This window comes from Puma concolor, chromosome C1, assembly GCF_028749965.1.
Source record: "Puma concolor isolate L17-30 chromosome C1, mPumCon1.1.hap2, whole genome shotgun sequence".
Taxonomy (NCBI): Eukaryota; Metazoa; Chordata; class Mammalia; order Carnivora; family Felidae; genus Puma; species Puma concolor.
The window spans coordinates 11,279,220-11,291,335 of NC_141674.1; the positions used below are offsets into that span (position 1 = coordinate 11,279,220).

At 52.4% G+C, this 12,116-nt stretch overlaps 1 protein-coding gene across 4 annotated transcripts in view; it reads right to left on the reverse strand.

Annotated features, from left to right (window-relative positions):
* Positions 1–10,624, reverse strand: part of CASP9 (caspase 9) — a 39,454-nt gene extending 28,830 nt beyond the window's left edge. For 2 of the 4 annotated variants that reach the window (XM_086715760.1, XM_086715759.1), the window contains exons 1-6: positions 10,361–10,624; positions 6,879–7,272; positions 4,281–4,315; positions 2,911–3,087; positions 2,386–2,475; positions 1,051–1,198 (exon numbers count right to left, since the gene is read on the reverse strand). In XM_086715760.1, the coding sequence (XP_086571886.1) occupies positions 1,051–1,198; positions 2,386–2,475; positions 2,911–3,087; positions 4,281–4,315; positions 6,879–7,272; positions 10,361–10,492 (976 nt within the window). In that variant the 5' untranslated portion in view covers positions 10,493–10,624. The remainder of the gene's footprint in view (positions 1–1,050; positions 1,199–2,385; positions 2,476–2,910; positions 3,088–4,280; positions 4,316–6,878; positions 7,273–10,360) is intronic. The other 2 variants (XM_086715758.1, XM_086715761.1) reach the window with 2 other exon arrangements.
* Between the last annotated feature and the right edge of the window lie 1,492 nt (positions 10,625–12,116).

The window sequence follows — 12,116 nt, forward strand, 5'->3', positions numbered from 1 at the left end:
TGGCCGAGTTACGGGCATGGGTCACGACAGTGACTTGATACAGTTCCAGTCACATTATAAATTCCAGGGGACAGAGACACTGTGTAGCTTGTATCTCGAACACCTAGCACACAGCCTGGTGTATACAGCAGATACTCAGTACACACGTATCAGATGAATCACGTGACCAGAGCCTGCTCACCTAGACGAGCCACATCCCCTCACATCACTCCTGCCAACGTGGAACAGTATGGGACAGATGGACGCGTTCAGAAGATTATGCTACAGGTACAGGTCGCTGGTGCGAATGGCGCCCTCTTTGGGCCGGCTGGATAGCTCCATGGTACAACAACGCAGAGGGGGCTGGGGGACAAGGAACTGGCATGCCTTTCAGACATCCTTGCCCTTGAAGAGCCCTGGGCCAACGGAACGCCTGGGACAGGATGCCCAGGGTCCCCCACCTCTGCCATCATGTCCCACCATTCAGGACACACAATGTTCTCTCTTCCTTCCTTTTTTTTTTTTTTTCACTTTATAAGGAAACCAGGTAATGGTGACATCGGACTTAGGTTTAAAGTCGGGGCATATAGCAAAATCGCAAAGGATCCAAACGATCCTTAAAAATTACTGACATCTCCAGTACTTGGGTCTTTGGCAATTCTAATAATTGGTTTAGCTCCGGCCTCCCTTCCTCTGAGCCAGTGGAAAGAGGGTCTAGCTGAGGGAGGTCGGGAGAATGATAAGGAAAATGAAAGGGTTTTTTTTTTTTTCTCTGTCCCCTGCTTTGTTACTACTGAGTCTCTGGAGTTGAAGCTGCCAGAGCCGAATGAGCCCCTGAGGCTACCGCACGGTGACACGGTAGAGGCTCTAACCTCTACAGGCTGGACACAGCTGGGGCCTACTCTAATCGGAGGGAGATACTGCAGTGTGGACAAAGGGACCATGTCTGGGACCCTCTGACTGCCTGGACACACCCCCTTGGGCATCAGGAGGGGCTGGACGGAGGAGGAGGCAGGGGGGCGGCTCCTTCCCCACTAGAGTCTCCTGCAGGGAGACTGAGGACCTGCTTACCCCCACCACAGGCCTGGATAAAGAAGAGCTTGGGCTTCCCTCCCAAGCTGGGGCAGCCGGATCCATTGAAGATGTTCACAATTTTCTCGATGGACACAGGACAGCCATCTGTGCCATAAACAGCCCCTGGGAACTGGCGGTGGCTGGCCTAGAAGACCAAGAATCCTGGTTACAAAACCAAGAAGTTGGAGGAGGAATCCAACCACTGTCCAGAGGCTTTATGGGGGTCAAGCATTTAGAAGGCCCCAGCCAGGGGCATAAGGCTGATTTAGACAGAGGTTCGTTCTGAAAGGGCCCTGGTCAGCATCTATTCCAAGGGTCTCAGACTCCCATGGCTAAAACAGCCTAATGGGAGAGTGCCAGCCAGCTTCTTCTAGATCAGTGGTTCTCCAAGTGTGGTCCCTGGACCAGAGGCATCAGCATCACTTGGGAACTTGTAAGACCTGCTGATTCCTGGGCTCCCCCCTAGATCTAAATCAGGAACCCTGGTGGTGGGGACCAGCAATGTGGTCTTTCAGGAGCTTCTGATGCAGGTAAGCATTGAGAACTACTGCTCTAGGCCAGTTCTTCTCAAACTTTATGTGGACAGGACCTTGTCAAAGCACAGGCTCTCCGTGAAAAGGTCTGTGGCAAGGCCTGAGAGTCTGAATTTCTCATGATTTCCTGGTGAGGCCTATGCTGCCGGTCCAGGGGTCACACCACGAATGAAAAGGGGCAGTCCCTGCCCAGCTGTAGGCCAGAGTTTTGCTCTGTGAGGATGTGGCCTAGTAAGGCCCGACCACTGTGGTTTTTCAAGAGAAGCTGGAAATCCTGATTTTTGTGCGACAGTTGCCAGTTTGGAAAACACTGTGAAACCCCCACAGGGGACGACAGGCCTCCCGCTTGGAGCTTCTGACCTGTGCCAACGCTCAGCTGTAAAGATGAGGAAGTTGAGGCCCAGGAAGCGGGAGGTGCCGGGCCACGACGATGACCCAGCACATTAGTGGCCAAGCCCAGAGGGGGTCCCAGTGTCCTGACACCCAGCCCATAGCAAAGGGCCTGGGACAATGCAAGACGGAGGCAGGAGCTGCGAGCCCCTGTGTGCAGTGCCCGACTCTGAACAAAATCCAGGCTAGGAGCTCTGTGAGCAGAATTCGTCTCCTCCCTGCCTCTCCCAGATGGCTTCTCCCAGGAGGGGGCATCCATTTCCTCAGAGGGCCGGATGGCTCCCAGGAAAACAACAGGAGATAGACAGGGCCCCACGGCTCTGCCCACAAAGCCCAGGGTGTCTTGGACACAGGAAGGGACGGGGCTCCTTCATAGCCTCTCAGCGCAGCGTCTCCGGGCAGCTCGTACCTGACAGCCGTGAGAGAGGATGACCACCACGCAGCAGTCCAGAGCACCGTGGTCCCGCCGCGCCAGCTCCACCAACACCTGGACCATTTGCTACAAGACAAGGTCACAGATGAGCCAGGCTATTGACGGAACAGGTCCCCATCCTGGGCCCTCCCGGGCAGAGCACCTTCCCTGCTCCCAGGGCCAATACTGCAGTAAGGACAGTCCTAACAGCCACAGTAGCCACCGTTCTTGGGGACAAGGTGCCGTGCTTGGGTGCTGTTCACGATGCCCCTAGGAGGTGAGTACCGTGCCTGCTGTCTAGACAAGGAGACTAAAACTCCGGAGTCACGCGGCAGGGAGCGGGAGTCCATACCCCAGGTCTCTCTGAGCCTGCAGCTCGAACTGGTGCCCACTGAGCCACGCTGCCTCTCCCGGGGCTACAGTCCTAAGGGGGGGTGTCGGGGAGTCGCTTGCTTTCGGGTCCCTCCCAGGACCCTTGTCCCAGCCCATCCCCCCATCCCTGACCACAGGCAGTGACCGGACCTTGGCCGTCTGGTCGTGCTTCACGTCCACCACGAAATGCAGCAAGGAGAAACGTCGCTGCAACTTCTCACAGTCGATATTGGAGCCGGTACGGGTCTGGAGCCTCGACTCGAGGCAGAAGTTCATGTTGTTGATGATGAGGCAGTGGCCACAGGGGTCCGCGTTCAGAACATATGCCTGCCCAAGCACAGGGACCCACGTCAACCGGGGTCTCGCTGCACTCCCCAGGAGCGAAGGCGAGCCCCAGGTTTGCACTCATGCGGTTGATGGTCTGGAGACGTGGGACAGAAAGTGGGGTCTGCCCTCTCTCTGACCGAGGAGCTGCAGGCCTACACCCGGCATTCCAGGGCAGAAGCAAACGGACGGCAAACCAGATGGGCGTGAGCACGAACGGTACGACACGCAGCCAGCTTGGGAGAGAGACCAGTTCCCACAGCAGCACTCAGCTGGGAAACTCAACCCCCAGAGCCGTTCGCCCCCAAAGGACCGGACAGATTGTCCCGTCCGAGGAGCACCTGAGAACCATGGGGGGGCGGGGGCAGCGCTCTGTCGGCAGACTTGTGCCCAGATCCACCCTCAGAGTATGGATGCCATTTCCCGGCCAGACTCCCCTTCTCCCTTGGAATCCTCCCTCATCGCAGCCTGTCCTTTTTGTCACAGTACTTAAGATTTAGATTTAGGGGGCGCCTGGGTGGCTCGGTCGGTTAAGCATCCGACTTCAGCTCAGGTCATGATCTCACGGTCCGTGGGTTCGAGCCCCGCGTCGGGCTCTGTGCTGACAGCTCAGAGCCTGGAGCCTGTTTCAGATTCTGTGTCTCCCTCTCTCTGTGACCCTCCCCCGTTCATGCTCTGTCTCTCTCTGTCTCAAAAATAAATAAACGTTAAAAAAAAAAAAAAAAGATTTAGATTTAGACTTAGACTTAGGCTTAGACTCAGACTCAGACTCAAATTTAGATTTAGATTTAGGTATTTCTTTGTGCAAGTAGCCTCTGCTAGGCTGATGGCTCCACAAGGGCTAGAAACACAAGGGGTCCGCTCCCAGGTATCCTGGCATGGAGCCCAGGACTGGCACGCAGGGGTCAAACCAACAAATGCTGTCAACAAGAGGGAGTGACTCAGTCCCACGGCCAGTGGTGAGGCCCGCCTCAAGTGAGGTCTGACCCCCTGACTTCACAGAGGAGCAAAGAGCAGGTAGGGTTGGACAGCCTGCTCCAGGAAGAGCTGTGCCAGGGCCAGGGAGCTACGGGGGGGCCTGGGGCCCTCTCTCCAGCTGGGGCTCCTGACCCACCGGCAGAGGGAAGGGCCTGGGAAGTGCAGAGCAGACGAGCCCAAGGCCGACAGAGCTGGCCCCAAATCACATAAAGACTCACCAAATCAGCATTTCGCTTCGAAATTTCCTGAGCACCTGGAGAGAGAGAAAAGGAGAGAAAAACGTGAATGCCTGGCCCAGCAGGAGCAGGGCAAGGGACTTTGAAAACAGAAGGGCAAGAACCCGGGAAGCCTCCGGCACTGCTGGTGGGAGTCTAGGGGCACAGCCACCTTGCAGAACTGCTTAGAAATTTCCAATGACGTTAAACACACACCTACCCTCTGACCAGCAATTCCATTTCCGGGTATATGCCCGAGAGAAAGGTGCGCAACGGGGCATTAACAAGAGCCAGCCGTGGAGGATCACTGAAGCCTTATTCTTCATGCCCAGAATTAGAAACAACCCAAAATGTTCATCAGCAAGTCGACAGACAAGCAATTTATGATAAAAGCCCTGCAAGGCAACACTCCACAGACCGAAAAGAAAGCAGGCGCTGACACGTGCATTGCCACGGACAGCCACGAGACATTCGGCCAGGGACGAGAAGCCAGAAGAGTGTATGTGGTGTGATTCCATCTGTACGAAATTCTAAACCAGAAAGGCATGAGGGAAGCTCCAGGAGAGTGGACACTTCCTGTCTGTGGAATCCATGGAGCCCAGCACCCAGAAAGTCCTCGGGAAAGATTGGCAGAATGACTAAACGACTAACGGTGGCAATGTTTCCTTCAGTGTCAAAGGAGTTTTCATTCCAATTAGCAAGAAGTCCAATGACCCCCAGCCTCTATGGTAGTTAGGACTTCTTTTCTTTCTTAAACAAAGAGAACTGGGTGGTTATCGCAGAGCTGTAATGCTGAGTTGAGTTGCACTGGAATCTAGTCTCATGATCCAACAATATGGTGCCGTTCGTTGCTCACAGAGGGCCTGGACCCCTTACGGGGAACTATCCTCTTATGAGTTTAAAAAGCCATGCCAGAAGAGCATTCACATCCCATTTTTAATTAGAAATGGTTTTAGGATTGAGGAGGGCACCTTTTGGGATGAGCACTGGGTGTTGTATGGAAACCGATTTGACAATAAATTTCATATATTGAAAAAAAAAATCCTTTACCTGGAAAAAATAAATAAATAAATGAATATGTGTGTAAAAAAAAAAAAAAAAAGAAAGAAATGGTTTTAGGGGAACCTGGGTGGCTCAGTCAGTTAAACGTCCGACTCTCGGTTTCAGCTCGGGTCATGATCTCACAGTTTGTGAGTTCAAGCCCCACGTCCGGCTCTGTGCTGACAGTGCAGAGCCTGCTTGGGATCCTCTCTCTCCCTTTCTCTCTGCCCCTTCCCTGCACGCACTCTCTCTCTCAAAATAAACTTCAATTAAACAAACAAACAAAAAGGAAATGGTTTTATCTTCCTGAAGAATCCTACAGTTCACAGCCTTAAATCTGAAACTATTGCTCATTTCCAAAATCTCACTGCACCCCCAAAAATATAACTATCATCCACGACTGAAAAATTCATTCATTCCCCAAATCAGTAGTATCCATCCACAAAGTGAGAGAGGGACATCAACAAAATGGCAGAATAAGAGTTTTCTACTGCCTTCCCCAACAAAGAACACCAATTTTGACATCATCCATAATTGAGACCACCTTTGTCGAACTCTGGGAATCCAGCAGAGAAGTTCCAAAACACTGCTGGTGCAAAAAAAAATCCGAGATCGGACGCACTGAAGAGGTTAGTCAGCAAGTACTGGAGGAATTGAGTCCTCCTTCAAATGCAAAGCCAACACATGACTTCCAGAAACATGAGAAATCAAGGAAATAGGACCCCACCAAAGGAGCACAGTAATTTCCCAGTAACTGACCCCAAAGAAATAGTAATCTGCAATGTGCCTGACAATTCAAAATTACTGTTTCAAGGAAGCTCAGTAAGCTACAAGAGTACACAGAAAGCCAATGTAACAAAATCGGGAAAACAATACATGACCAAAACAAGAAGTTTAAAAGATAGAAACCACACAAAAAGAACCAAATAGAAATACGGGAGCTGAAGGATGCACTGAATGAATTGAAAGGAATGCAACAGACAGCATCAACATCAGATTCGATCATGCACAAGAAAGAATCTGTGAAGTAGAAGACAACTCATTTGAAATTACCCACTCAGAGAGCAAAGAGAAAAGAACAAAAAAGAGTGAAGAAAGCCTACACGAATGATGGGTTATCATGAAAAGAAACAATCTATGCTTTATTGTAGTCCCAGAAGAAGGAAGAGAGGGAGAAAGTGGTAGCAGGCTTATTTAAAAAAATAAGGGCTGAGGGGCTCCTGGGTGGCTCAGTTGGTTAAGGTTAAGCGTCCGACTTCAGCTCAGGTCATGATCTCACAGTTCATGAGTTCGAGCCCCACATCGGTCTCTGCGCTGACAGCTCAGAGCCTGGAGCCTGCTTTGGATTCTGTGTCTCCCTCTCTCTCTCTGCCCCTCCTCCACTCACACCCTGTCTCTCTCTCTTCCTCAAAAGCCAATAAACATCAAAAACAATTTCTTTTTAATTAAAAAAAAAAAAGTAATGGCTGAGAACTTCCCACACCTGGGGAGAGAACTGGATACACGAGTTCATTAACCTCATAGTTACAACTGCATACCGACCGTTGTCTTGGTACTCACAGATATCACTGAATGGTCCAGAACCAATGTCCACTGGCCTAGGCACCTCTGGTCTGAGAACCTCTGGCCGGAGCTTGGCTGGCCACAGCTCCTCGGGCCCCAACACCACTGGAGTGAGTTTTTCCGGAGTCGGCTTTAAAGGATACTGCCTCCTTCTGAGCTCCTCTGGTCTGAGGCCCATTGGTCCAACCACCACAGGCATGAGGTCCAGGGGTCTGATGGCCTGTGGATTCTGCTTTTCTGCTTGCCGACCCATTCTCAGCAATGAAGCCAGTGCATCCTGGCCTGTGTCCTCTAAGCAGGAGATGAACAAAGGAAGGGCCTGACTCCCTCGGGTCTCTAGATCTATGACAAGCTGCCTGACCTGATCGCTCCGAGACCCTGAGCCCGCATGCTGTTTGGAAAAAAAGACACGGCACTATTAGCCACATGATTTCCTGGGACTCTCACCATGTCCGCCCCCCCACCCCCCGCCCCCAACACTTCCCATCTGGTATAAGTCTGACCAGTCAGGCACGAGGGCAAAAACTGAGCCTGCAGTTACATGGAGTGTTTGCCACCGGCCAGCCTTTGCTTATCTATTCATTCAGCATTTTGGAGGCATCTCCCATGAGCCCAGCACTGTGCTAAGTGATGAAAATACAGCAGCGAACATTCTCAGTCCTCAAGAAGCAGGCATCTGGGCACGGAATGCAAACAGACAAATCAACAGTGGCACACCAAGGAGAGAAGTGCCAGCAGGAGGGTCCAGGGCCATCCAACTTAGCCTTGGGAAGCCAGGGAGTCCTCCAGGAGGGGATGTCTTCACGGAGACCCCAGGGAACATTAGGAAGTGAATCGCGAATTCAGAGAAATGAAACGTAAGCTGGAGTGGGAAACAGCAGCGAGGGGGAGGTCTCTGAGCGGTGTGCCGAAATAGCCGGGAGAAGCCGCTGAGGACCTTTACTTTTTGAGTGACAGAGTCAGAGCTGCCTCTGAGAAAAATCATCCTGGAGGCAGGGTAGACAGTGGAAGGGGGTGAGCCACAGCCAGGTCGGGTGGTGGCAAAGACAGTGCAGCAGGAATGGAGAGAAATAAATGGACAGACCAGAAAAATACGGAAGGAGAGGGGCACCTGGGTGGCTCAGTCGGTTGAGCGTCCGACTTCAGCTCAGGTCGTGATCTCGCGATCTGTGGGTTCGAGCCCCGTGTGGGGCTCTGTGCTGACAGCTCGGAGCCTGGAGCCTGCTTCGGATTCTGTGTCTCCCTCGCTCTCTGCCCCTCCCCCATTCTCTCTCTCTCTCAGAAATAAATAAACATTAAAAAAAACTTTTTTCAATAAGGAAGGAGAATGCACGGGATTCGGGCATCAATTGGGTGGACTGTGACGATGCAGAAAAGGTCGAGGTTTACGGGTGTCGGGATGGTGGGGCTGGTCGCCAACACAGGGAAAAGGAGGAAGAAGCTATTCATCAGCTCGCTGTCCTTTGAGACCCACTCTGGCCAAGTTCCTCACAGGGGTAAGACATCACCCTCTCCTCAAATATCCTACAGCAGCACTGTCCAAGGGAACTTCCTGTGATGATAGAAATGTCCTTCATCTGCTCTGTCCAAACGCATGAGTCCCATGTGGCTCCTGAGTACTTGGGTCCTACAGCTGGGGAACTGAATTTGCTATTGTTTTTAATGTTTTTTAATATTTATTTTTGAGAGAGAGAGACAGAATGTGAGTGGGGGAGGGGCAGAGAGAGAGAGAGAGGGCGACACAGAATCTGAAGCAGGCTCCAAGTTGTCAGCACAGAGCCCGAAGTGGGGCTCGAACTCACAAACTGCGAGCTCATGACCTGAGCCGGAGATGGATGCCTAACTGACTTAGCCACCCAGGTGCCCTGTAAGTGTTCTATTTTATTTAACATTAATTACTTCAGACTTACACTTAAATAGCCTCGTGTGGCTAATGGCTGCTAAGCTGAACGCCACAGATCTGTAATGTCACTGCAAAGATAATCCTCACTAACAAAACAGCTACATGCCTTTCAGCATTTCCGGAACACTCACAGTAAGACAGACCCCGTGTTAAATGCATCATTTCATCTAGTCCCCCCCTCAGTAACCTTACGGGGTTAAATTACAATTCTCCTCACTTTACAGATGAGGGAAACTGAGTCTCAGCAAGGCATTGCGACTTACTAATATGTACCAAAGCCAGGATGAGGACCCAGATCCATGTGGCTCAGCCAAACCAGGGGTGGCAAATGGCAGCCTCTCGTTCATGTGACAGTACTTCGAAAACCTGAATCTGTTGCTAACATCTAGAATCAGGGAATTTGACATCAAAATCAGGACTTTCCACTTCTTTTTACATAACGTGAGAGATCTGGAAACACGGAGCCAGCATTCTGGAATGGCCAGACTGAGCTGGAGCTGGGGGGCCACCCACCGCGGTGCCCATCTATTGGGCCTCTGTGGGCATCTGAATTTGCAACCCCTGTGAATGTATCTGAAGGCAAGGAAATGGTCTCAAACCATTTCCACTCTTCAGTTCAGGTCACACAGCAGATTCTCATGAGACTTCTTCTAATACTAATATTCACTGCTAATTTTTCATACGACACTTATCCTATTAAAGACTTCCTCACTGGGTCAGGCCAAGCTCCTGGATGATGCAGAAAATGGACAGTCTGCAAGCAGCCCACCGGGCACTGGCCAGAGGCCCCCAGAAAGCCGCACACACCCACTGCCCCTCCTGGTAGGAAATACCTCCTGGAACCTCCTTACCTCACAGGCCTGTGGCGAGGGTCAAATAACACAAAGACATGAAACTTCTTTTAAAGAGAACCTCACATGTTCACTTTATTATTTTCTTCATTACCTGCATCAGCACCCCCCCCCCCCCCATCTCTAAAACCCCTTAGGAAACATAAACTCAGCACAGGAGGGGCTGGCCAAAGAGGACAGGGCACAGCCAGCTAAGCCCTCACTCTGAGCCTGACGCAATTGTGTTCCACACCCACTATCTCATGTAGCTCTCACAATACTACTGTTGTCCCATTTCACAGCCCAGAAAACTGAGGCTCACAGTGGCTCAATGACTTAGCCAGGGACACAGAACCAGGCAGTGTGACACCCCAGCTGGGCGCCCTGAACCTTCATGCCAGCAGGTGAAACACAGGCCTCCATCCCGGCCAGAAGCACAGGGCTCCAGCAGCCAACGGTGCACGCTGGTGGTGCTGGGCGTGGAATCGCTCTAGCAAGCCCTGGAAGAGGTGTTCGGTATTGCACGGTTCGGCTGGGCGATCTAGTGCGCTCAACGCCGTGAGGGAAAAGGGGGTTCCCACATGATGATTCCCCAAAGGGGATGGGTACCGGGGGCACAGGCGGGGAGGGGAAGGCGGGAGCTCGGCCTTTAAGACATGCTGTGCCTTCAGCAACCCTCTCGGCGCGGCCTCGCTGACCCCAGCCGGGACGTGAAGTCTGCGGGCGGCGCTGGAAGCGGGGCGCACCTGGATGTCCTCGATCATCGCGGGCGTGAAGAGCTGGCGGGTCAGCAGAGCGTCCCACAGCGAGGCCACCTGCAGCTCGCCGACCAGCCGCACACGGCACCGCCGCAGGAGCTGCCGGTCAGCCTCGTCCATGGCGGCCCGACGGCTGGGACCCGGGCGGCCTCGGTCCGCTTCCGGGCCTCGGCCGCGGCGCCCCGCCCGCCGCCCAGGACCCGCCCCGGCACCGGCCGCCGCGACGCGCTCCGCCCCTGCATCGCCCCTCGCCCCCCGGGCCCGCCCCAGGCCACCCACGGCACCACTTCCGCCTTGCGACTCCGCCTCCGCGCTCCGCACCGCCCCCCAAGACACACCCCGCGACGGGCACCGCCCCCAGGGCGCGCCCCTAGTCCAGGCAGCCAGCCCTAACCAAAAGGTATCCTCTTTCCGCTTTTACAGAAACTCGGAGGGTGGGGGTTCAGGGGTAGGGGGCGGGGGCGGCCCCTGGGTAGTTCAGTCGGTTAAATGTGGTTAAGCGTCTGAATTTGGCTCAGGTCGTGATCTCACGGTTGGAGCCCCGCATGGGGCTCTCTGCTGTCAGCGCAGAGCCTGCGTGCGACCCTGTCTCCCTCTCTCTGCCCCTGCTCCACTAGCTGCTCGCTTAATCTCTCTCTCTCTCTCTCTCTTAAATAAATAAATAAATAAATAAATAAATAAATAAATAAATAAATCTAAACTTAAAAAAAAAAAAGCTCGGAGGGGGTTATATTGCTGGCAAGAGGGACACCCATGCCTGGGGCGATGGTCTGTCCAGCCCCCTTCCCGCCGGTAATAAAACCATAATTCTCCTGCCCCCGCCCGGTGCCCAGATCTCGTCGTTTACTGTTCCAAACTCGCCTGTCTCATCCAACCAAACCCACATTACACGGTCTTGAATCCCCTTCTTCCTTCCTTCCCACCCTAGCACCGCCCACAAAGAAAAAAAAAAAAAAAGGCAGAAATCTACTCTTCTGAACTCCCAGTTTGTACAGCTCACTTCCACCTTTCAGAAATAATTGCTCCTGTTTGCTAAACATTTGCTAAGTCCCAGCCATTGTGCTAGTCACTTTACATTGTGTTATCTCACTTATCCTTGACTACAGTCCTATCAAAGGAATACCAAAAACTATTCTTTTCCCCCATTTTACAGATGGGGGACGCTGGAGCTGGAGGAAGTGGGGCCAGTCAAGGTCACAGAGTAGTAAGTGGCACAAGGCCGTTCAAGATTTAAAGCTGAACCTGACTCACGTCTACCTTAGAATCCATTCTCCTGAGCATCAAAACCTCAGCCCCATTTATTCATTTATTCCACAAATATTTATTGAGATCCTGCCTGCGCTGAGGTCTACACAGGCATCGAGAATATACAGTTGAACAAATCAGAAAGCCCTGCGCTTAGAAGCTTACATTCCAGTGGGAGGAGACAGACGATGAAAAATATAAGGAAAGAAAAGATACAGTGTGTCAATGATAAATGAAAAGAAAATTCAATAAAAAACAGGGCGGTGGGGGGATAAGAAACCTCTTTCTTTATATCCCCAAGGATACGTATCTCATTGGCTCAATGAAAGTTTACCTCATTCATCTGTGTCTCCCCCTCCCTCCCCACCACACACACATCCGTTTCCCCGAGCCGAGGGCAGTCCCTGGCACATTCTATGGCAGATCTCGCTTTGGTAAATAAGTTTAGGGGTCCTGGATTCTAGGCCTTGGGCAAGTCCCTGCCCCTCTCTGGGCCTCA